The 26,113-nt window shown below is 42.3% G+C and overlaps 1 protein-coding gene across 3 annotated transcripts in view; it reads left to right on the forward strand.

Moving 5' to 3' along the window:
- Positions 1 to 26,113, forward strand: part of FECH (ferrochelatase) — a 39,362-nt gene that overhangs the window by 3,002 nt on the left and 10,247 nt on the right. For 2 of the 3 annotated variants that reach the window (XM_008013984.3, XM_008013982.3), the window contains exons 2-7: positions 3,547 to 3,691; positions 10,211 to 10,330; positions 11,651 to 11,799; positions 16,856 to 16,990; positions 20,773 to 20,879; positions 24,493 to 24,591. In XM_008013984.3, coding sequence (XP_008012175.2) covers positions 3,547 to 3,691; positions 10,211 to 10,330; positions 11,651 to 11,799; positions 16,856 to 16,990; positions 20,773 to 20,879; positions 24,493 to 24,591 — 755 coding nt within the window. The remainder of the gene's footprint in view (positions 1 to 3,546; positions 3,692 to 10,210; positions 10,331 to 11,650; positions 11,800 to 16,855; positions 16,991 to 20,772; positions 20,880 to 24,492; positions 24,592 to 26,113) is intronic. The other variant, XM_008013983.3, reaches the window with a different exon arrangement.

Raw genomic sequence — 26,113 nt, forward strand, 5'->3', positions numbered from 1 at the left:
TGCTGGGATTACAGGTGTGAGCCCCCATGCCCGGCCTGTTTGTAGGCCTTCTAAAGGTAGACCAGTTATCCATGTAAGGAGGAGGGGCAGAATTACTTGGTCTTAGTTCATAAATGGGCAAGTCTGTACTATTGGATATTCTTCACCCCTTTGCTTAACCACATGCAGTGTGGCAAGGCATTGCTGTTGGGGCTGGACATATTTTTCCCCTGTTATCTTCACAGCAGCCCTGCAGAAGTAGCCTTATCACTATTTTGCAGATGAGAAAAGTCAGACTCACAGCATCTCAGTGAGTTGCCCAGGCCCAGCCATACAGCCTCTTGGTCCCGTGTGGGATTTCTGCTCAGATCTCTCTGGTTTCCGAACACGTACTCTCTACGCCACTCAGTGCTGCCTGTGCCATCAGATTCTCTTCAACTGTGAGCTGAGTCTTTTCCAGAGTCTCAGTTGGCCCTTTGAATGTTTGCTTTAAACTCCTTTAGCCTGGACAAATGCTAATTGTTTGGTAGGAGACACTCTTCATTTCTCTAGAATCTTCAGATCATTAGGGGAGAGGAGTGTTTTAGATGAGTCCTTGAAGGGTGAGTGTATTAACTCACCTGAGTGGAAAGGGTCCCTTGGTAGCAATATCATTCTACTCTCTGAGAATCTGGTGAACCATGGAGAACATAATTTTGTAAGTAGGACATGGTAATAGTTAAGCTGCTTGAAAAGCTACTAGCTCCCAGATTTTACTAGGAAATCCTCATCTACTAGTTGGAAAATCTAATCCCTCCCCACTGCTTCCTTCTTTTTTTTTTTTGAGACGGAGTCCTGCTCCGTCGCCCAGGCTGGAGTGCAGTGGTGCGATCTCGGCTCACTGCAAGCTCTGCCTCCCGGGTTCACGCCATTCTCCTGCCTCAGCCTCCCGAGTAGCTGGGACCACAGGCACCCGCCACCATGCCAAGCTAATTTTTTTTTTTTTTTTTTTTTGTATTTTTAGTAGAGACGGGGTTTCACTGTGTTAGCCAGGATGGTCTCGATCTCCTGACCTCATGATCCACCCGCCTCGGCCTCCCAAAGTGCTGGGATTACAGGTGTGAGCCACTGTGCCCGGCCTTTCTTTTTTTTTTTTTTTTTTTTAAACTCCTTAAATTTTTTGTAGAAACGAGGGTCTTTCTATGTTGTACAAGCTGCTCCAAAATGGCTGGGTTCAAGCGATCCTCCCACCTCAGCCTCCCAAAGTGCTGGGATTACAGGTGTGAGCCACCACACCTGGAACTCCTTCCTTTTTTTAGGTTTGAAGGAGGAAATGTCATTTTATTACTGGTGGAGTGCCCCTTATCCTGAATGCTTGGGACCACAGGTGTTTTGGATTTCAGATTTTTTTAGATTTTGGAATATACTTACCGATTGAGCAGTCCAAATCTGAAAATCTAAAATTCAAAATGCTCCAATGAGCATTTTCTTTGAGTGTCATGTCAGCGCTCAAAAAGTTTCAGGTTTTGGAGCAATTTGGATTTTGGATTTTCACATTTGGGATGCTAAACTTATACCAGCAGTCAAATTGTGGAATGCCAAGGTTTTATTCTCATATCCCATGGAATCGGATACAGTCGCACTCATATAAGGAATTAGGGACATTGCAGCATGATTAGGAACCTGGTTAAATCCCATGATGAAGTTCAGAATTAAACTTATGTAAAAAAGGAGATGTGAGTTGGTTTGAGCCTTGGAATTGAATTTCTTTTTTTTTTTTTTTTAAACACCAACTCAAACCAGATGGAATTGAACTTCTTTATGGAATCTTTGCACTTCCACTTTGAGTTGGTAAAGATTATTTAGCATAAGCTCACATAATTGGCTCTGCTGGGAATGTGCACAATCTGGATGGTTGGAAATCTAATGGCCTGGAGATATCATTGTCTTCTATTTCACAGACATGCTAGGTGATAACATCAGAGCAGGTATAGTTCCCATCCTCTAGAAACTGTCCATTGAAACTAACGCCAGCACTAATCACATGGTGGATGCTGCAGAGCGCTTCACTCTTCTGCTCTCCTCCTCACAAGAATCCCTGTAGCAAGGTGTCATTTTACAGATCGGGAAACTCAGGCTCAGGAAGACCTGGCCCCAGGTCACATTGCTAGTAAGTGGCAGAGCTGAATTCAGAGTCAGAGCTGCTTGACCCACAGCCTAAATTCCTCCTCAGGGCACCTTTGCCTGTTAGGAGGAGGAGGGCAGAAGGAGACTGATGGCAAGCTGGTTTCTAACCGACTGGTTTGAGAATGGGGAAGAGGTCATGTGCATAGCACCAGGCGCCATAGTAACCGCCCTCTCACATGGCCATCTTCAGTACATCCTCTATGGCTTCAGTTTCATTTCACTGGATGTTTAAGGACTAGTACTCTTCATATGACAGCTGAGTATGGCACACGGACTCCTCAATTCAGGTGGGTTCTTCAGGCCCACTGCCACCTCCTGTGGGGCCCAGGACAAGGGTATACTTGAAGGCACATATATGGTATGTGGGATGTCGCAAGCTACCAAACTGGGAAATATGTTCTGTCCTCCTATGTTGACAAATAGACCTTGATCACGACCTGGAAGGGTGAGCTCTTGAACTCTCTGAACTCCTGCAGAAATGTAGAGGCCTTTGGAGAGTTGCCTCTGATTCGTACACTTTCCTGCTTCTCTTCCTGCCGCCAGCTCTTTCTGGCCTTGTGAGGAGTCTCACCCACAGCCTGGATGGATTCTCTGGTCTGCATGCCTAGTTCCACTCTTGCTCCTGCAAACGGCCATCCCTTGGCCACCATTCAGGTCAAGACTTGCTACACTGATGGCACAACCTCCCTCAGGAGGATGGATCCAGAAAAGATGCCTGCACCCAGCCTGGGAGTGGGTGTGGAGCCTGGGGGACAGGGAATCCTGGGGCGCTGGGAGCCTGGTCTGGTACGTGGGATGTGGACTCCTGGCGGGGCATGTCTCCTTGGCGGTAGAGACTGCATACCCCGCGGGGTGGGGTGCAGTGGGAGGAGGGCTAGAACAGGCCCTGGGAAGCAGAGGCCCCTTGTCAGGGTTCAAGGGCAGTACTGGGTTCTCAGCACCAGTGCTTTCTGAAGAAGGCTTGGAGGCAGAAGGGAGAACTGCAGCTATGTGAAAACTGGCCCAGTTGCCACTCCTGAAATTGGCGGCTTTTCACCTTTTCTGCAGCCCCTTCTCCTTCCACAGGAGCAGCACGCTACTGTCAGTCATGTTGGTCTCATGCAGGGCTTCTTGTGAGGGATTGTATCAACATCTGCAGCCGAGGTGGGGAGAGGAGGTGTGTGTAGTTTCTAAAATGCTTCCCTGCAGGCTCTCATCGGCCATCCTAGGGGAGCGATCCTCCACCCCATCCCCTTGGACAGGCCTTAAGTGCCTTTACCTGCCTGCAGAGAAATGCTAGGAAAATCATTTCTGCCATCGCATCTCTTTAAATTTTAAATCCAGGAATTCTGCTCTGAGGACTTCTTCAGAAGAAATTACTTTCCTGCTGGATTTCATGCGAGCACTTTAATTTTGTCACAGTGGCATCCAGCAGCTGGAGGGTCTGTCAGCCATGGAGGTGGAAGTCCGGTGCAGCTGCAGCAGCCGCCGCCACAGAAACAGCCCAGCATGCCCAGCATGCAAAACCTCAAGTTCAACCGCAGAAGAGGTATGAGGCTAACATCAGGTACAAACAAGGATTTCTCTTTATTGATGCAGACACCTAGCTGCCTAGGAGGAAAGGTGCTGGGAAAAGCCAGTGTGGAAGGAGCGGTGTGCTATTTTCTTGGCTTCCTTTCAACGGCTGTTAAACCATAGATTTTACACCCTCCTTCCCCACTGGATCTTTCCTCGCAACAGGGCTATTGTTAAAAGACACAGTTGAGTACAGTCTGCAAATTGTGTTAAGAATTTGGTTCTGGAATATGTCATATAACACAAATTATATATGCTGGAAATGTATTTATGAACCTAACATAATTATGCCTATGAAATGTATGTTCTGTACAGGATAACGAATAACTGATCTACCAAGAATTTCTATAGGAAACTAGAGGATTGTTTTTCATCCCTTAACACAGTGAACATAATTATAAAGGAAGTAATATGATTTATCATCTATTAAAGAAGTGAAGTACACGTTTCATACCTCACCTCTTCTGTTGTTGGTGGCTGGCAGCAGGCATGGCATTGTTGCAAGGGTCCTCTTTAGTAACAGAAGTCACAACTGCTCCCAAGTCTTCCTCTGTACAGAGGCAACAGAAGACTCTATAAAGGGAAGTTATCGAGATGAGTACATAGAAACAGCACCCTTTAATATCAGGCAGAGCGAGATAAAGTAGCTAGGACCTATTTAACTCCATGACCTTTCTCCTAGATCACACATTGTTTGATGAAAATTATACAGGTATGAGTATGTGTGTATAATATATATATGTATAATTTTTTATTTTTTTGAGAGAGTCTCACTCTGTCACCTAGGCTGGAGTGCGGTGGCACAATCTCGGCTTACTGCAACCTCCACCTCCCGGGTTCCAGCAATTCTCATGTCTCAGCTTCCCAAGTAGCTGGGATTACAGGCACACACCACCATGCCTGGCTAATTTTTGTATTTTTTGTAGAGATGGGAATTCACTATGTTGGCCAGGCTGGTCTCGAACTTCTGACTTCAAGTGATCCGCCTGCCTCGGCCTTCCAAAGTGCTGGGATTACAGGCATGAGCCACCACACCCAGTCATATATATATGTATCTATATATATATATATATATATATAGATTTTTTTTTTTTTAGAGGGAGTCTTGCTCTTTCACCCAGGCTGGAGTGCAGTGTCTTGATCTTTTCTCACTGCAACCTACACCTCCCAGGTTCAAGCGATTCTCCTGCCTCAGCCTCCCAAGTAACTGGGATTACAGGTGTGTGCCACCATACCCAGTTAATTTTGTATTTTTAGCAGAGATGGGGTTTCACCATGTTGGCGATGCTGCTCTCGAACTCCTAACTTCAAGTGATCCACCTGCCTTGGCCTCCCAAAGTGCTGGGATTACAGGCATGAGCCACTGTTTTTATTTTGAGAAGTGTTGCACTGTCACCCAGGCTGTAGTGCAGTGCATGGCTCACTGCATCCTTGAACTCCTGGGCTTAAGCGATCCTCCTGTCTCAGCCTCCTGAGTGGCTAGGACTACAGGTACACACCACCACACCCAGCTAATTAAAAATTTGTTTTTCTTGTAAAGATGGGATCTTACTTTGCTGCCTAGGTTGGTTTTGAACTCTTGGCTTCCAGCAGTTCTCCTGCTGTGGCCTCCCAAAGTGCTGGTATTACAGGCATGAGCCACGAGCCACCGTGCCTGGCCAAAACCAAAATTTTCTTATTGTGTGTTTATTATTTTCTGCTGTATGATCATAAGTATGATGATTTAGTGCTGTGTAACTTGAGGTTACTTGGGGATGGGCATTGGATATCTTCTTCATCTGGCAGCCTGCCAAGAAGGACCCATTCCATTTCTCCTTGCCCTTCCCAGCCCCTCTCCCCACTTAAGCCATAAGTACTGACGGTTGGGATTTGATAGAAACTGAAGAACTGATTCAATGTGGAATCCTGGAAGAAAAATTATTTCATTTGTGTGTTATTCTAGTGGCAACTCATTAATATAAGTAGCCTTAATATTATTAAAATTAAATGAAAATCTTTAAATTCTACGAAGTAACTTTAGATCATCTTTATATAAAATACATGGGATCATTTTAGAGAATACAGATAGGGAAAAAAAATACTTTAAACATTATGAAAGGTCTTACCACCCGATATTTTGTTTCTCTCTTCTTAAAAAAAAAAAATAGAGACAAGGTCTTACTGTATTTCTCAGGCTTGTCTTGAACTGCTGGGGTTAAGCAGGCCTCCTGCCTCAACCTTCCAGAGTGCTGAGATTACAGGTGTGAACGACCAGCCAGGCCAATTTTGTCTGTATGACTATTAAGATTCACTCTGTATGTATTTAGCAAGATGTGACCGTACTATACATCATGTATTTATAATGCCCTCTTTTTATTTATCATCATATAAATATTTGTCTATATTATTTTAGTAACGGAAGAGTATTTTATTAAGTCATAAACTACCCTGTCCAACATTATGGGACGTGTAGGTGATTTCTAGTTTTTTAATACTAGAAATGGTGAAGCAATGAGTGTCTTTGTGGATTATTCTGATGGCAGACATTATGAAGGCATTGCGCTGCTTAATGCTTGGGCTGGACTAGATTGCAGTACTAGGGTAGACACTACACTAGGCTGGGGTTGACAGATTCGTTCTGTAAAGGGTTAGGCAGTAAATTTTTCAGGCTTTGTAGGCCAAACTCTCTCTTTTGCTGCTATTCAACTCTGCTGTTGTAATGTGAGAGCAGCCACAGATATTACATAAACAATGAGGGGAGCTGTGTTCCAGTAAAACTTTCTTTACAAAAGCAGGCAGTAGGGGTGTATGTGTGTACACAGATTTAGTGCCTGGGCTGTAGTTCGCCAAATTCTGTTCTAGAGGCATCGTAGACCCACAGGCCAATCATGTCTTAGAGGTTCAATGAAGAGCTGGGATCTTACTACTTTTTCTTGAGGCTGACCATATAGAGTAGAATAGAATTATTGTTTATGAATTGACAAGCTTAAGTTTCTGTTACGTACATTCAATATTTCAAGGAAAAACCTTGTATTTTGAGAGTCCCGGGATATAAAAATGGCAAAATGTGGAAACCTTTCCAAGTGAGACATTTTAAATATATTTTGCTGTATACACTTTTATGTTAAAACAAACGGAACATGAACGTTCAGACCTTGGTCTCAGGTGTGTTCTGTCTGGAAGGAGAGGAGATGGAGGCCCTTGACTAAAGCTTTCACTTCACATTCTAGAATAGAGGGGTGTCAGACTAGGACTTACTAATGCGCTATTCATCATGCACAACACAGTTTTGAATTAAGTGCATGTGTATTTAGGTATTTTCAAGTCGTGTGCATCTCTTTAATGTGTAAGATCAACATGGGTTTGCAAAACCGTGAGCAGGGCAGAGTAGCATCCCCTTTAAAGCCACTCTTGTTCTGAGCTCAGGTGTTATAGATGAAAAACAGCTCTAAATCCCGTTTGCACACTGATACTGTCTGTGGCTTGGGTAAATCTTTTAGCCTGAGGTTTTTTAACCAGTAATCTGTTAACTGGCAGCAATCCATGGGAAATGCACTTAATTTATTGTGAGTCACAGATTTTGAGGGCGAAAGACAGGATCCCAGGAGAAGACTGGTGTTCTAAGTAGAAAGATTAAAGAAATATCACAAAATAATGCATCTGGAATTTTCAAATATCAAGGAAAGAAAACTCAACACACCCCTGTTAATGCAGTCGTAGGACTCGAGCATGGAAGAGTTATCTAACAACCACATCTTCACTGCAGTTGCTTGGTTTTTAAAAAGGGGATGAAGCCCTCTTCCTCTAAGACAGTGATTCTCAGTAGGGGGAAGGGGGCATTTTTGCCTCCTGGGACAAATTTGGCAATGTCTGGAGACATTTTTGGTTGTCACACTGGGGTGGGGTGCGTGCTGTTGTCATCTGTAGGTAGAGGCCAGGTATGCTGTTAAGCCTCCCGCATTGCACAGTACAGTCCTCTACAACAAAGGACTCTCCAGCCCCACACGTCAGTAGTGCTGAGGTTGAGAAACCCTGGTCGAAGACAATGATGTGAAAAGGGACCTTAGTTAATCTTTATAATGGGGTCTAAATGAGAAAATCCCTGACCTCATTGTAATGCCATATTTCTCCTTCCCCAGGAATTGATTCGTATTCTGAAAAATTAAGTTGAGAAATCAGATTTTTACCTCATTCACTTACAATAGGTTTGATCAAGAAAAGTTTCCATCTGTTTACATCTGACATACGCTGCTGCCTTACATTATTGCCAAATGTTGTTAATAATTGTTTACAAATTACCCATTAAGATGTCATCATAAGCCCGGGACAATGGCTCACACCTGTAATCTCAGCACTTTGGGAGCCTGAGCCAGGAGTTTGAGACCAGTCTGGGCAACATGGCAAGACTCCGTCTCTATAAAAAAATTTAAAAAGTAATCAGGCATGGAGGCAGGTGCCTGTGGTCCCAGCTCCTCAGGAGGCTGAAGCGGGAGGATCGCTTGAGCTCGGGAGGTCGAGGATGCAGTGGGCCTTGTTTGTGCAACTGCACCCCAGCCTTGGTGACCGAGTGAGACCCTGTCTCAAAAAAAAAAAAAAGAAAAAAAGAAAAAAAGATGTCATCGTAGTATCGTTAGTTGTCAAGCACATAAAGAATGTTTTTCTATACAGGCTCTGTCTCAGCAGCGTTGGCTTAGTCGCTGCTGTAGTCAGACGTGGTCTGGTGTAGGAGATTGAGGAAGTAGACCCCTCAGCACTCGTAATAACGGTGTTTAGATAAACTTCAGGCTGGTTATTTTTCAGCTGCTTTATTGAAAGTGAATAGAGGGTACAACCATATAATGAAATATTATTTAGCAATAAAGAGGAGTGAAGTGTACTGATTCATGCTATGACATGAATAGGCAAATCTATAGACCCAGAAATGTCCTGAATAGGCAAATCTATAGACCCAGAAAGTAGATTAGTGGTTGCCAGGGGTGAGAAGGGAGGGAATGGGGAGTGGCTTTAATGGATACAAAGATTCTTTGTGGGGTAAAGATGTCCTGGAGTTAGATAGTTGTGGTGGTTTCCTGCCCTTCCTTATGTATTAGAAACCTCTGAATTGTTCAGATTATGGTGAATTTTATGGTATGTGAGTTATATCTCAATTTTTAAGAATGAAAAAAAGATGAGTGAATGGAAGAAATGCTCCTTGTTCTTTAGTTCCCCAGTTATTGCCATCCCATGGCTACCTGTTCATGGGGACACACAAGGTCTTCTGATGGCTCCTGGTCCTGCTCCGGCTTCGCCTTGCTCTCTGGCGGGGCTTAGGAGTGGAGAGCTCCTGGCCTGGCTCACTTTGGGCTGTGTTGACTCTGGAGCTTGATCTGGATTTTAGGTTTACATTTTTGCCTAGTACTTTGTTTTTTTAAGTTTCCAGAAACTGCTTGACCTAAAACTTGTTATAGAGCTCTGCTTTCTTTTTGCTTCTTCCTGCTCATTCAGTGGTTGATTCTCTAGCCTGGGACTAATTTGAATGTTAGCACCAGTTCTTGGAGGAATTATCTAGCAGTGAATTTACATGCAGGATGGAGAGGAGAAGTTTATCATAACAGGAGCCACGGGTGAAGGAATAGAGGGAGGTCCTAGAGAAGGAAGCAGAGGAGCAAGTAATAAGGTTCCTGAGGTCAGGATTTTGAGACCAGCCTGGCCAATATGGCAAGACGCCATCTCTAGTAAAAATACAAAAATTAGCCCGGGTGCCTGTAATCCCAGCTACTTAGGAGGCTGAGGCAGGAGAATTGTTTAAATCTGGGAGGCGGAGGTTGTAGTGAGCTGAGATCGTACCACTGCACTCCAGCCTGGGTGACAGAGTGAGACTCCATTTCAAAAATACAATAAAATGTAAAAAATAATTTCAGTCAGTACTCATTTAATTTAATCATTGACTAAAGAGACAAGAGTAGATGCAAGAGTGGGGATGGGCTGGTATTAGACTGTGGAGGTTTAAAATTAGGGGGTAACCCTGCTCTGTGTAGAGTAGAACTTACCATGTGCCTGCACGTGCTAAGTGACTGAAACTGTTACCACTGAATTCTCAAAACAGCATTTTGAGTAGGTGGTGGGTGCTGTGTTTTCCAGATGAGGAAACCTGAAGTTGGGAGAGGTCGGGTAACCTCTGTATTCGCATGGCATTCACATGTACAAATGCTTTAGCCTCAGGACAATTTTAGACTTCTACCTTGACTCCCAGTCCCTAAAGATTCGATCTCTGTTCAGGCTGAGACTTTAAAAGGGAAACATTTCTAGCTGAGTGAAGACTGATATCGTGGATTAAGCCAAAAGACAAAGGTCCGCGTCTGAGCTGGGACCATGAGGAACTGGAGGCCACAGATGTCCCTGAATAGGTATCCGTGTGATGGCAGTGAAGAGAGCCGTAGTATTTACCTTTGTACGGAACAGGTTAGATAAGAGTTGCTGGCTGAACCAAGATTCCACCCTGGAAGAAAATAAGAAGTGTGACAAATCAACCATTGTATTTTATTTTATGTAGGAAACCCAAAACTGGAATATTAATGCTAAACATGGGAGGCCCCGAAACCCTCGGAGATGTTCACGACTTCCTTCTGAGACTCTTCTTGGACCGAGACCTCATGACGCTTCCTATTCAGAAGTGAGATCCATATAAACACCACGACTTGATTATAACCTTGGCACTGCATTGACATGCGTCTCTCAATTCTGTAGTTTCAAACCAGTAAATTGTTTTAATGCGTATCTGGTAATGGTTAAAGCAGCAGCATTGTTTTCTATTGGATATCAGAAGGATATGATATCAGAAAATTTCAGGGGGAGAGAGCAAATAAGTTAGTGAGGATTCTCCTTGAGCCCTTTGCTCCCCAGAGCCCTGGAAATTGCAGTTGTCTTGACATAGCCTAAGCACCTTTAAAGATTTTTAAAGATGTATTTGTCCTTGGCACTTAACGGCTGATTAACAGTCAGGGAAGCAATGATTATTATTCATTTGTACTATAAATATGGATTGTTGCTGCCCTTCTTTTCCTTTCATCCTTCTTTCCCTTCTTCCTTCTCTCCTTTTTCTTTCAAAATAGATTTTTGTAATGAAAAATTAATACATGCATGCGATAAGAACTACACATAGTATAAAAGTAATTACAGTAAAGGGCAAATGTCCCTTTCCCCTTGCACCCCCAGTTACCCACCTGGAGGTCAACTCTGTTACATCCAGAAATAGTCTGTGCATATCCAAGTATAGACATACATACGCACACACACACACACCTCCCCCACTTTGTTACACAAATGTGAAGGTACTTATGTACTATATTTGAAACTTTCCTTTTTTTTTTTTTTTTTAAACTTAACACTGTATCTTGTTTCATAACATTATATCGATATATAGGTCTGGCTCATTTTTTGATTACTATTTAGAATTGCATGATATGGCTGTAACTTCATTTGTTTAATCCGTGCTTCATGTTGGACAATTAGGTTGTTTACAGTATTACAGTGAATATAGTGAATATTCTTATGCATACATCTTTGCTCCTATATGCAAGTGTATCTATAAGATTAATAGACTTTATTTTTTAAATTAAGAGAAATGTATACTGCCTTTGTCTTATATCCTAGTTCTCGTTAGGTGTGGGATCAAAATGTGTTACTCTCGTAGCTAGCACACATCCAGGGTTCTCCGCATGGGTGCTGTGTGTCCTGAATCTTCAGGGTGTGCTACTGGAACAACTTGTGGAGCACAGCTGGGTATTCCTCAGAGAGGGTCTAGCTTTGGCTCCGTAATCTACAACAAGACAGCTGGCTATTGTCAGTGACCTCAAGCTTCTATTTTAAAGGCTTAATCTTGTTAGGCTCTCTAAAATTTTGCTTATTTTTTTTTTTTTTTATTGAGTAGGAAACATTTCTCAGGTTGCTAAGGTGGAATAAAATCCACTTACCTGTGTGTTAAATGATTTAGTAAGCTGGCACCATTCATCGCCAAACGTCGAACCCCCAAGATTCAAGAGCAGTACCGCAGGATTGGAGGCGGGTCCCCCATCAAGATATGGACTTCCAAGCAGGGAGAGGGCATGGTGAAGCTGCTGGATGAATTGTCCCCCAACACAGGTATGGTGTTTCTTCATTAACATGTAACTAGATTAGTTCTTTCAAAGTAGTTATGAAATTCAAAACAGTAGTAGAAGCTAAATGCTTCATATGTACTGGCAACTCGATTTGTGGTGTTTCTACATAATACATGGTCATTTAATTTAGGTCTCCAGGCATTATCCCTTGACCTTTAGCCTTTGTTATGACTTCTTACATTACAAGTGAAAAAAAGCTGAGGATTTGGGACATGAGTTTCAAAAGGAAGTTCGAGATGTTTGTTAAGTTGAGGTAGAGTATAAGGCATAAGCAACATACCATAAATAAAAGATGCATACATCATTATGCTGGAAAGAAATCTTTGGGAAATAAATTGAGTCTGTTGCTATTGCCTTTTCTTTCTGGTTGGATAGCTAATTAGAATATTTAGAGCAGTATTAGCTAGCTATCATGGAAGCCACAAGACACTAAGCAACTTGCAGTGATGCTGTCAGCTCTCAGGATATCATCATCATAAGGTATTGAAGGTCCTCATTGGATATGGCACCAAAAAGAGGATTGTGCACATCTGAGAACCTCTATCCAGAATAATAGTGTGCAGAATGAACCACTAAATGCATGGATGAAGTAAAAATGCCATATTAAACACATTGAAGACACAATTGATTGCAGGACAGCTGTTTTTGTATAATACTAAGACACAAAAGCACTACCAGTTAATTTTAAGACACCATCTATTGTAGACTGGACTGATATGTGAAATGTTAAAACCAAAAACAGGTACATCTTAGGACACATGAATATTTACATTCATCGCAAATATATCTTAGAGCTTTGGGATCAGGATAGGTGTGTGACATTGGGAACCCTCAAGGAGAACAGCTCCACTAGGCAGGACCAAAAGGAGCATTTCACTCTTTCCCGACATCACTGAGCAAGCGTCCACTCCAGCTGCTCTCAGAATCCACTGGCTCCCATGGCACAAAGTAACAAAGGGTCTTGGCGCCTTCTCAGATCACCTCACATGGAAAATCGTTCAACTGTGCTTCTGCATATTTGGCTTGCTTCCTGCTTTCAGCTGTGGCTCAAGGGCATTTCTTATGCAGTTCCTCCGTGCATGCCGCAGTGCACCTTTAAAATGTCAGCCCTCCATTCACACCTACTTGATAGAGAACAAACTCCAGTCATTAACAGTTTATCCCAATCAAAGATTTCTTGTGGGCCTGGCGTGGTGGCTCATGTCTGTAATCCCAGCACTTTGGGAGACCAAGGCGGCTGGATCGCTTGAGCCCAGGAGTTCAAGACCAGCCTGAGCAACATGGTGAAACTCTGTCTACACACACACACACACACACACACACACAACAACAAGAATAACAACAATAACAAATTAGTCAGGCATGGTGGCACACACCTGGAGGCCCAGCTATTTGTGAGGCTAAGGTGGAAGGATCGCTTGAGCCAGGGAGGTTGAAGCTACAGTGAGCCACGATCACGCCATTGCACTCCAGCCTGGGCGACAGAGTGAGACCCTGTCTCAAAAAAAAAACAAACGTCTATTATGAACCAGATTTGCAATTGCTATGGTGTCTTCAGTGGGAAGAGGAGGCAGAAAGGTTCCCATTTTTCCTGTTTTTATGTTACTGTAGTACCCATCATTATAAAGAGCCCTAGTAAGCATGGGGGTGGGGCACACCCCAGCTGTTTGGGAGGCTGAGGCAGAAGGATTGCGTGAGCCCAGGAGTTGAAGCCCTGCTAGAGTTGTCAGACTTGAAAAAGGAATAGACAGAAGGGCATCCTTCCCGCCACCTCCTGTCTCTGATGAGGCTGCTGGGGGTACCTCTCCATCTCCTTCTCATTTCTCCTCCCTTCTGATCCTTTCTTTCCTATACAATTGTAAAGTTTACTTTTGAACTATGTCTATTCATTTATTTCTATTAAGAAAAATTCTCTTTAGGCCAGAAAATGTGATAATTGCAAACAGATAAACACGTTTCATGCTGTCATTTTTTAGGGAAGTGGTTGTTGCTTGGTAGCCAGTGTGGACATTTTGAGACTTGCACTGGTTTCATAGAATTGACCAGTTAACTAAGACAGTGAGTTATATCAGGAAGTGGTTTCATGTAGTTGCATTGCAGAAATGTAGAGAATAGATACGGAAATAGATGAGAAGTGTAATCATGTGATGGAAAGTTTAAATCTCAAATATGCTATACAAATTGTAGTTTAACTGTTTGGCTTGTAACTGCTTTTAGTGACTCATGAAATAATTCTGTTCTTTACCGGATGCAGTGTGGTTAGGAGTATAGGTTCTTTTCTCTGATGGTGCTGGCTTCCCTGTTCTGGTTCAGGCAGTTTACTTACTTCACTAAGCCTCAGCTAGAAAATGGGGATGGTAATAGAACCCAACTCCTAGATCCTTGTGAAAATTAAATGAGATAATCCTGAAAGGCATTAACATGACAAAAATTCAATATACGTGAGCTTTTTAATTCATGATTAGCACAGGGTTCATGATCTGATACAAATTAAGAAGCATTTGCTAGATATTTCAAACTTTTCTTTCAAAAAATCATGTACAAATCGGACATTTGAACTATTGTATATGCTAAATTAATGAAGTTTTGCTGTTTAAAAATCTAGTTTCTCTATCTTTTAGTAGTTCTGGCTGAAGACTGTTTACATTAGACGGCTGCTCTGAGGGTACCTAGGCTAGGCCAGTGAGTGATGTGTTTTGGGCTCACTCTGGCCAGATGTGCCCATGAGATGTGGCGCTGGTTAACATCAGAGATGCTCCTTCCCGTCCCTGCGTCCTTCCAGGGACAGCCAGCCTCTGTGTGAAACCCACCCTGGTGGACAAGGGGCCTCCATGAACACTGTTGGTTCTTCAGGATATGCCCAGTTGGAGAGTACATTGCCGCTTTTTCTACAATATGTGTTTACAGGTTGTCTTTAGAAAGCATTTAGAAAACATTATCAGTTCTTTCTAGGGTATTTTTCTCTGTCTCACTTTAAAATGTGGCCACCTGCTGTGTCTTTATCTGCAAGGGCAGCCCCTCTACCTCTTAGTGTGCACAATTTGAGGCACTCCCAGACTCCAGGCATTTAGACTGTAATCTTCAGCTACTGGACAGGTGAAAAGAAAATGTGAGAAGCCAGTTGACCTGCAGCACTGGGGATGTCATTCTGATCATTGTATTGTTTCAAAGTAGATTCGAAAACAGTTTCCACTTGCTTGCTAAACCTCAGCTCGGATCACCAAGAGTTGCCTCAAGGGTTTTGATGGTATTGTAATAGTTGGCAGTTTTTAGCACAAAGCACATAGTCTTTGAACAATTAAGTCATTTGGAGTTTGCTTATGGGATCATGTCCTCTGATATATTTTAACTGCTAGGGATCATTTTATGCAAGGCAGCATGAAATTCGTGGCCTGAAAATGGACAGAGCACTAAAAATGATTCAGTTTTACTTCCTTCCTCTCCCTTGCAGTCCCCAACCAGAGACTACTGAGTCCAACTAGCCTTTCTGTGCGCACATGTGCTTCTCTCGCCTAACGGCATTCTGCTTCTCCCTTGGGAATGTGTTCCATTGGCTCATAGTTCTCTGGGTCAAGTTAGGAGGAATGTCATCCTTGTATATATCTATGTTTAAATGAGATAAACTCCCGTCTTCTCCTTCACTGTAACCTAAATGTTTCTTGTGGCAATTTATGTCACATTCATAGTTGCAGCCCCTGCTAATGCTTTGGACAGTAACATTATCATGGTCTTATTATTACCTGACATTCATGTAGTGATTCTCACTGTCATCCCTGAGTGTAAGTTATATGTAATCCTATGAAAAGACAAGGAAACAAGACTAAGTAAGTTTAGGAAACTTGTAGTTTTATGACTGTATACATGCTTAAGCAATTATGTGGTGTGGATGTTTTTGAACCATAGGAAAGGAAGATGCGGGAGGATAAAGAAGATAGAAGAGGGTATTAGTGAAAGGACAGGGAAAGAACACGAGGATATGCATCAGGCGTGGGCCATTTAGATACCAAGAACGATGGCTTTCAATCCCACGTGGCACCTCCAAATTAAGCACTGTTTTATGTGTGTAATGAGGAGAATCATTTTAATCATTTGTTATCAATGAATTTTTTTACATATCCAAGAACTCTTTCTTTTTTTATGTATAAACGAGTTGGCCTGGGGTTTCAGGGAACTGGGTAATAGGAGCCGGGTGAGGGGGGTTCTGGGAGGAGTGAGAAGCATGGGTCGGGCGACCCAGGCTCTAATTCCAGCTCGACCACCTGCAAGGTATGACTTTGGATAGTTCAGTTAACCTTCAGAGTCTCTGTTTCCTTATCTGAAAAATCAGGTTTAAATGATTAAAAAAATATGGGCGGGCGTGGTGGCTCACGCCTGTAATCTCAACACTTTGGGAGGCCAAGGCGGGCGGATCAGAAGGTCAGGAGATCGAGACCATCCTGCCTAACACGGTGAAACCTCGTCTCTACTAAAAATACAAAAAATTAGCCAGGCATGGTGGTGGGTGCCTGTAGTCCCAGCTACTCAAGAGGCTGAGGCAGGAGAATGGCGTGAACCCAGGAGGCACAGCTTGCAATGAGCCAGGATCGAGCCACTGCATTCCAGCTTGGGCGACAGAGGGAGACTCTGTCTCAAAAATAAAAAATAAAATAAAAAAATAATGCCCAGTGTCTACTATAGTATCTGGTATGCAGGAGGAAGTTATATTTTAGAATCAGTGTTGTTTTTTCCTCCTTTCTCTTGACGCTTTCTTAGGCCAGCCAAGAACAGAGAATTAGGAAGAGAAGTTTGAGTTTTAAAAACCACTGTGCAGTAAAGATGTGTGGGTGGGGTGCTGATCCCAGAAAATCGTGATTAAAATTCCACATACCAGCTGAAGAGTGGATACGATCCAAGGAATATGCTAAACTTGCCTCCACCATTAGTGCCATAGGAAATTACACGAACTGTTCTTTGTTCTGGGCATTGCATTATGTTCGGTGACTCTGAGGAATCTATGTAAAGATTAACACTTTCTCCTTTCCACGTGTGCTTCCTAATAGCCCCTCACAAATACTATATTGGATTTCGGTACGTCCATCCTTTAACAGAAGAAGCAATTGAGGAGATGGAGAGAGATGGCCTAGAAAGGGCTATTGCCTTCACACAGTATCCACAGTACAGCTGCTCCACCACAGGTAAGGGCATCTCTCTGCCAGTAGAAAGGTAGATATGGTGCTGGCAAAAATAACCAAGGAGTGTCAGTACTACTGGAGGGAAGGATGAATCATTTGCAATTTGAATGGCAAATTCAACCTGTCTTCTTTAAACACGAGAGTTCAGGTCAGTCCATTTGAAATCTCATGGTCCATCTGTCCCTTGAATTATTGGCCACTTGGCTGGGAATTACAAATGGTGGGTGGTAGGCAGTGGCTGTAAGTGTTCAGTGCTTTAATGCCATTGTGTAATGGATCCGTAATGAACCTTAAGGCTCTTTTTAGGTTTGTGTGATAAACCTTTTTATGGCTACCCAGATTTTCTTACTGATGTAGCAAAGATTGTAACTGCATTTTGAAAGCAAAGATGCCCATACAACATGGGAAATACTGGTATTTTATTGCTGTTGTTGTGCTTCAGATATGAGTTGGTTGCTGGTAAAACTAAAGCCCAGTTTGGGGTTCCCTTTGCAAAATTTTCTGTGTTCTTGATTTTGGAAAATGTTACTACTTGTTGTTTTCTGTATATTTAACTGGAGCTGGGGAATAATCGGTGTTTGGCAATCTCTGTATCATTCATTGTAGGCAAAGCTGCTGCTGTCACCCACAGATACATTTGTTTGCATTCCCTTGCAAGGACTGAGGTCAGCACATTCTTAGTCCCAAATAGCTTTCGGATATTAATGTTTATCATTTCTATAACCATAAGGAGAATCAAAAGGCTATTGAAAAAAGTCAAAGCTTGTTATGTGCCTTAAATATTTGTTCAGAGAACCCATTAAAATGCCTGAGTTCTCAGATACCCTCAAGAGTTTAAATTATCATTTCTTTTCTTTCTTTTTTTTCTGAGACAGAGTCTCGCTCTGTCATTGCAACCTCCATCTCCAGGGTTCAAGCGATTCTCCTGCCTCAGTCTCCCGAGTAGCTGGGATTACAGGCACGCACCATCACACTCAGCTGATTTGTGTATTTTTGGTAGAGATGGGTTTCACCATGTTGGCCAGGCTGTTCTCAAACTCCTGGCCGCAAGTGATCCACCCGCCTCAGCCTCTAAAGCGCTGGGATTACAGGCGTGAGCCACCGCACTCGGCCTGAATTATTATTTTTCTTTTTGAAATGCACCACTACAACTTCAAAATGTCTGGTCATATGTTACTGGAGAAGGAGTCAGATTTTATGAATTTTTAAGCTCTACTTTTGCCTTGTTTTAAGAAATATACCTCAATATGTAAATGGCTGCTCTCACAATTAGATAAATTAAGAAGTTTGTTATTTACATGACAGGAGATTGACTATGATTTTTATTTCAGGGCTGGCTCTAACAAGTGACAGTGTATGCAAACCTTCAGCATATGCTTAGTTTTCCTTGAGTGTATCTCATATAAGGACAGGTACATCCATCTATCCAAGTTGTGGAAGGCTTTGGGAAGTACATAAATTCTTCGAGGCCACTCAGGTGCTGTTTATCTGTTGGATCTTTTAGACATGCACTATTGTGGCAGAGCCAGTGTATGTCTTCATCACAAACGAATTTCTCAGTCACATTTTTCTCCTTCTTAATGACTTCTTTGGATTGTTTGTTGAAAGTTTCCACACAACCTGAAAGAGCTAATGCCAGATGCTCCCTTACACATATGTCCAGATGCCCTCTTGCACATATGAAAATGATATCCACCTGTGAAGTGTGGTCTGTAATGTGAATATGGTGGTGACAACTTTTTGATTTCTGGAGAGATTGTTTTTGAACCTTGAATGGAGTCCATTTGAATTCTTCTGTATTCTACTCACCAAAATTGAACCTGTTTATCGTTTTGGAAGTTGAGTCTTAGTCTGAGAGTATATTTGATTTAAAATATGCTCTCTCCTAACATTTTAAATTGGAAACCTAACTAATAGTTCTTTTTTTTTTTTTTTTTTGAGACGGAGTCTCGCTCTGTCGCCCAGGCTGGACTGCAGTGTCCGGATCTCAGCTCACTGCAAGCTCCGCCTCCCAGGTGTACGCAATTCTCCTGCCTCAGCCTCCCGAGTAGCTGGGACTACAGGCGCCCGCCACCTCGCCCGGCTAGTTTTTTGTATTTTTTAGTAGAGACGGGGTTTCACCGTGTTAGCCAGGATGGTCTTGATCTGCTGACCTCGTGATTCACCCGTCTCGGCCTCCCAAAGTGCTGGGATTACAGGCTTGAGCCACCGCGCCCAGCCACTAATAGTTCTTATAGTTAGAGAGCCCAGTGGGTTGGTGATGGAAAGCATAGAAATGTTTTGGGACTTGCGCTTTGTTAACATTGAGGAAGAGGCTGTGTGTTAGACTTGGTTTCATAGGATTCGGGTGTGACGCCAATGCTAACTCCCCTAGACAGGAAAAGGTTGCATTGGGTTGACACCATCTGCCTTCGTTTTGGCTTTGAATTTTCATGATTTCCATCTCTCTCTTAGAAAAATATAAGTTTATTAGATTACTTGTAATGATTTGGTGTCCATTTACCTTATTCTAGAGAATGAGAGCTCACAGGAACCTCAATAATGTTCTCTCCTTATCATGAGTCCATTAATAATAATAGTTATGCTGGGTGCGGTGGCTAACCCCTGTAATCCCAGCACTTTGGGAGACCCAGGCGGGCCAATTACCTGAGGTTGGGAGTTCGAGACCAGCCTGACCAACATGGAGAAACTCTGTCTCTACTAAAAATACAAAATTAGCCGGGCATGGCGGAACATACCTGTAATCCCAGCTACTCAGGAGGCTGAGGCAGGAGAATCACTTGAATCCGAGAGGTAGAGGTTGCAGTGAGCCGGGATTGCGCCATTGCACTCCAGCCTGGGCAGCAAGAGCAAAACTCCGCCTCACAAACAAACAAACAATAGTTACAAAGCTTTTATCGTAACATGGAAAATATTTATCTCTTAATATTAAGTAAAGATGCTCAAAATACTCAGCATGCAGAATTGCATATGTATTAAAAATTACAACTTTGTAAAACAAAACATCTATAAAGAAAAAGAACCATATTAGAGTAAAACAATGACTGTAATTAGCATGCTGGGATAATGGTCAGTTTCTTTTTTCCTTTCTTCCCCATCCCATACGTTTCCTATAATGGGATTGATAACCTTTGTAACTGAAAAAAAAAAATAACATTTTTTTTTTTTTTTTTTTTTTTTTTTTTGTGACGGAGTTTCGCTCTTGTTGCCCAGGCTGGAGTGCAATGGCGTGATCTCGGCTCACCGCAACCTCCGCCTCCTGGGTTCAAGCGATTCTCCTACCTCAGCCTCCCGAGTAGCTGGGATTACAGGTGTACTATCAGACTTGGCTAATTTTGTATTTTTTAGTAGAGACAGGCTTTTTGCATGTTAGTCAGGCTGGTGTCAAACTCCCGACCTCAGGTGATCCACCAGCCTCGGCCTCCCAAAGTACTGGGATTACAGGCGTGAGCCACTGCGCCTGGCCAACCTACTTTCAATTGTAAGACTTGGTCCCTGCAAATATGACTGCTTATATTTCATAACTCTGCAGTCATCTTGTTTTTCACTAGAACTAACATCAATAATCTTTGAAAGTCCATTGAAATTGATTGCTTTTTAGTGATCTTCATTTGCAGGGTAGTTAAATCTATATGCATTTTAGAGTATTGAAATGATTGTAATTAGACTGATTCAGTATAGAAGCAGTGACCTGCTTTGAACTTATATATACTACCTTTACGAGTCTGTTTTTTATTTTCACCATAATCAAAATGCATCTACTAAGTGGCCTCTGTATATTTCAGGCAGCAGCTTAAATGCCATTTACAGGTACTATAATCAAGTGGGACGGAAGCCCACGATGAAGTGGAGCACTATTGACAGGTGGCCCACACATCACCTCCTCATCCAGGTAAGCCAGTGATTGCCAGCTGCCTGTCACGCCAGCATCTAGTGTGTATCAGCTTCTTGTCCCTTCTGGGTTTGTGGATGTCCTTCTGGGCCTTACTGTTCCTTTGCTTAAATTGTGTGTTAGGGATTAAATAAAAGTATTATATTCTTGATTTATTATGAAAAGAGAAAATATATTTAAAGATTAAAATGATTAGAGTCTTCTTTCTTCAGATTAATGCTATTAGTCCCAAACCATAACAGAACAATATTTTGAGTTTTGTGTTTCCTGTGACTCGAAGAGCATTAAAGATTGTTCATGGTGTTTCAGTTAACTTGCATTTGTAGGCTGGATGACTGACCAACGAATTAAATTTTCTATTTTCTAAATCCTTTAAAATGTCAAAAGATTTTTAAAATGTAAAAGTAATATATCTACATTTTCTGAGACATGAAAATAAATTGAACGTTTCAATAGAGAAAGTTTTACATATTAAATTTCATATTTCTTCTGTACAATTTATATATATAATATTTTTATTAAAAGATGCTTGATTTTAGGAGAATAAATTAAAATTACAGTTCTAAAGTTAATAGCTTTGAACTGATGTTACTATATTCTTTTCTGCCTGTCAAAAATGAGAGGGCAATTGGTAAAATATTGCCCTAAATTAGGCAAATATAATTTTGTTCTGCTAGTAGAAGTTTCTGCTTTTGAGTTATTTTAGGTAGCGGAAATATTAAGTCATTTAGATTTTATCAATTTTATTTTTCACTCCCTGAACCTTTTCTGACTCTTGGCAAAAAACCCTAACAGCTTTAGAAGCCTGGTATCACTTAAATCTGTGACCACTAGATGGTGCTAGACATCATTGAAATCAGGCCAGCTCTCCCCAGAGCAGTGTTCCTTAGGCATATAAAGAGTTAACACTTGGGTTGAAATCCAATTTTAAGTAAAAAGTGAAGGAGCTTACCCTTAGGGGTGGGTGTAGTTGTGGTCTCTGTGTGCACTATTGACGGCTGTGTTGCTGGGTCCAGCCAGTACTGCCTGAAGCACCAGCGGCCTGGGTTTTGCTCTGGGAGGCCTGCGATTGGAAAGGAGGGGGGTTTCAGGTCAGCATTGACATGTGGTAGCAGGGAATGGAAGGATCTGCACAGCATCTGCCTGCCCTGATCAAGTGAGTAATTAGATTTGCATTAAAATTCAGCCCTTTGAAAAGGGGGGAAGCAGAACGATGGAAAGGTCTCTTAACTGAGGAAGTCTCTGTTCATAAAATGAAAGGGAATTTTAGAGGCATTTATCCGCCCTCCTAGATGGTGTGATTGAAGGCTCTGAGAGGCTCGGTGCCTCTTTCATTCTGCAGAGAGGTTGCGCCTGGAAAATACCGCAGATGGGTTTTAGGTGATTTAAATAGCACTTCTCCTTGCCCATGGCGCCTCAGTTTTGAAGACGGCTTAGAGGCTGTTGCAGGCCGTATGATTTGTGTTTTTACTTGCAGCTTTGCAAGCCAAGAAAAGAAAAGCACTAAGCTTTGGATATGATATGACATTTTTGGAAACCAGAAAACAAAACCCTAAACTAAAACAAAAAATATAGTTTAAAACTACAAATTCTGTTTCGAATCCACATTTCTACTTGGCATAGGTAGTGATTGCTCCAAATAGCCATTTTATTACTGTTTTCTCTAATATTGGTATTTATCTAGCTGTTGGATTAATTGGGGCAAATATATGTTCTAGATTCCTGTATAAACCTTGCAGTGGGCCTCCTTATCTAGGCTGAGGCCCAAAAATAATCCTTTCTGAGCATCCTTAGTTTCCAAACACTGCAAAGACCAGAAAATATTGGTTTTGTTTGTATCTAATCCTATCACATTTACTGAGAATTTGCATTATAAATTCTGAAAAGGGAACTGAACTTTAGGTACCATTTTACGCCTTAGGATATTTATTTGCCAAATTTCAAGAGTTCTGGAAAGATTAATAATATCTCAATATGTATTAGGGAATAGTTTGCTTATCCCATAGTTTTCACTGACCACTGATGTATCAAAATACCAACAAGTGCAGATTTACATGTTTCTGATCAATTGTCCTTTATAGTTTTTAAAAAGTTACAAAGGACAATTGGGAAATAATTTGAGATATGCAGAAAAGTTACAAGATTAAGAACAGTATAAGGAACTCTCATCTACTCTTTTACCTATGTTACTGTGTTATTAGTATTTCGAGACAGGGTTTCACTCTGTTGCCCAGGCTGGAGTTGAGTGGAAGGATCATAGCTCACTGCAGCCTTAACCTCCGGGGCTCAAGTGATCCTCCTGCCTCAGCCTCCTGAGTAGCTGACCACAGGCATGTGCCATTATGCCCTGCTAATTTTTAAAAATGTTGTGGAGATTAGGTCTTTCCATGTTGCCCAGGCTGGTCTTGAACTTCTGGGCTCCAGCAATCCTCCCACCTTGGCTTCCTAAAGTGCCAGGATTACTGGCGTGAGCCACTGCGTCTGGCCTATTGATGTGTTATTAACATGTATCTCCTACTTGCTTTGTCATTCACATGCCCTGTGTGTATATGTATGTGTGTGTCTCTGTGTTTGTATACACATGATTTTTTTCTGACCCATTTGAGAATAAGTTATGCATATATCATCATCCTCTACACCTAAACACTTAAATGTGTGTTTTCTAAAATCAGGAATTTTCTCTTACATAACCACAGTACAACATTCAACTTCAGTAAATTTAACATCAATATTTAAACTTTTACTTAATCTACATTCATATTCTGATTTTGTCAGTTGACCCATTTGTGTCTGTTGTAGCATTTTTTATAAGCTAAATGACAGAGAATGATTAAAGTATAAGATGAAAGAAAGCTCCTTCAGTTCTGGTATTTCAGCACCTATCGACGTGAATCAAAGTGCCGGCTAGACGAAGGGAGCTCCCTGGTCTGGTAGACAGAGGTTTGGAGGGAGAGGCAGGAACCCTGTTCTTTCCCAAGTTCCACAGATGTGACTGAATGAGCCCCTAAGTTTACCACATCTTTCCTTGCTCTGTGAATTTAATGGGTGTGTATCACCTATCATCTGTTGTTGGGAAGGTTTTTATAAAACTTAACTTGATGGGGATACGAGGCTCAGAAGAAAATGTTATAAAAATAGAACAGTATTTTCTTATTTCCCTACTATTCCTGACTAATGTATTTAATGTGGTATGCCTGAAAGCCAAACTAAGGAGGCTTTAGAAAGACCCTGTAAGCTGTTTTCCTGCTAACAGAGCAAATGAGAGGTCTTAAAACAACTTCTCCTTCCCATCTGTGTTTCCTTTCCATCTGGAAGCGTGCCCTGTCCTTCCCGAGGGGAAGCAGATCCACAGCCCACATTTGCAGTGAGCCATTAGCGAGCTTTAGAAGTTTCCCAGCAAATTCCCTAGGCCCCTGAAACCGTTATGATCCATTTTGATGATAAACCAATGCTGAGAGGCTGGACTGTTTGCAATTTTTAAAAAAAGAGGGTTCTGATTTTTTGAGGGTTGCTCTGAGATTTTTGGTGTAGGCTTCATTTTAAAAATATTTTCTTTTTCTTTCCATTTCTTTCTTCCCTTCCTCTTTATCCTCCTTTCTTATTACTCCCTCAGTGCTTTGCAGATCATATTCTAAAGGAACTGGACCATTTTCCACTTGAGAAGAGAAGCGAGGTGGTCATTCTGTTTTCTGCTCACTCACTGCCGATGTCTGTAAGTACGAACATTTTCTTGGATGACCTAGTGATAGAGGATTGGGTGATTTCATTTGCTAAATGTGTGAAATGGGTCCAGCTTCCATTATGTCCTAAGCCCAGTGCAAGAATGAATTCTCAAATCTCAGACTTGGTGCTAACTTAACTAGCCTCACTTCTTAAAACCTCATAACAATGAATCCAAATTATAATAATGTAAGTAGATCTTTTCCTCTTTTCTTTTATTTTTTGAAACAGAGTCTTGCTGTGTTGCCCAGGCTGGAGTGCAGTGGCGCAATCTCGGCTCACTGCAACCTCCGCCTCCTGGGCTCAAGCAATTATCTTGCCTCAGCCTCCCAAGTAGCTGGGATTACAGGCACTCACAACCATGCCTGTCTAATTTTTTATATTTTTAGTAAAGACTGGGTTTCACCATGTTGGCCAGGCTGGTCTCGAACTCCTGACCTTAGGTGATCCACCCACCCACACCTCCCAAAGTGCAGGGATTACAGGTGTGAGCCCCACCACACCTGGCTTCTCTTTTCTTTAAAATGATAACTTGAAGATAATTCATATATAAGAGTTTCTAATAAGTGGGACAGTTAAGAGAAGGCTGCTTTTGCCTGCCCTGTCGGCAGAGCTCAGCTTGATGTTTCTGTGTGTTGAGTGGGAGGGTCTCCATTTCAGACAAAGCGCTCTCAGTCCCATGCTTTTGGATGGACTTGTTAGGGGCTGTTTGAATTCCAGGCAGCCATTGTAGTTTGCTAAGACTCAGGACCACATTTTTGCAAGTGAATATAGAGGATCAAGTTGGGGTCTGGCTGCTCCTTAGTTCATCATATTACTCTAGGCTATTCATCCAGATGCTACAATCTGTGCCATAGCTGTTGTATTATTGGAAACAAGAATGATCAAGCTAGTGTACTGTATGATATATAGAAGTGCTTGGAATAAGTAACCAGTTTCATCTGCTCAGAACTGGCATTGTATCCTAAAACCAGTGCTTTCCAAGCCAGAGAGGTGGATAGTTACATCTTCATAGTTGTGATTTTAACAACGTCGGGAATGGAGCCAGCCTCAGTGTCTGGGCCACGCTTGTAACTGGGCCTTACCACCCCCTGGTAGCCACTAGGGCCAAGCCTTGGCAGATCCTCTACTCATTTTCTCTGCTGTGGGCGGGTGGTAGGAGGCCCTGGAGATAAATTCCTTTCTTCTGGAAGCCGGCCTATTTTAATGGGTTTGCTTTTCCTTTTATGGTGTCATACAGTCCTTTTCACATGTCCATCCTCCTGCCACCTCATCCTATGTAAGGTGAGACCTCCCCTGAGATGCCAGAAGGGAAGCTCTTGAACCAGCCCAGAGCAAACACATTTGTTTGTTTTTTTGTTTGTTTGTTTGAGATGGGATCTCGCTGTGTTGCCCAGGCTGGAGTGCAGTGGTGCGATCACAGCTCACTGTAGCCTCCACCTCCTGGGTTCAAGCGATTCTCCTGCCACAGCCTCTTGAGTACCTGGGACCACAGGCACACACCACCGCAGCTG

Source organism: Chlorocebus sabaeus, chromosome 18, assembly GCF_047675955.1.
Source record: "Chlorocebus sabaeus isolate Y175 chromosome 18, mChlSab1.0.hap1, whole genome shotgun sequence".
Lineage (NCBI taxonomy): Eukaryota > Metazoa > Chordata > Mammalia > Primates > Cercopithecidae > Chlorocebus > Chlorocebus sabaeus.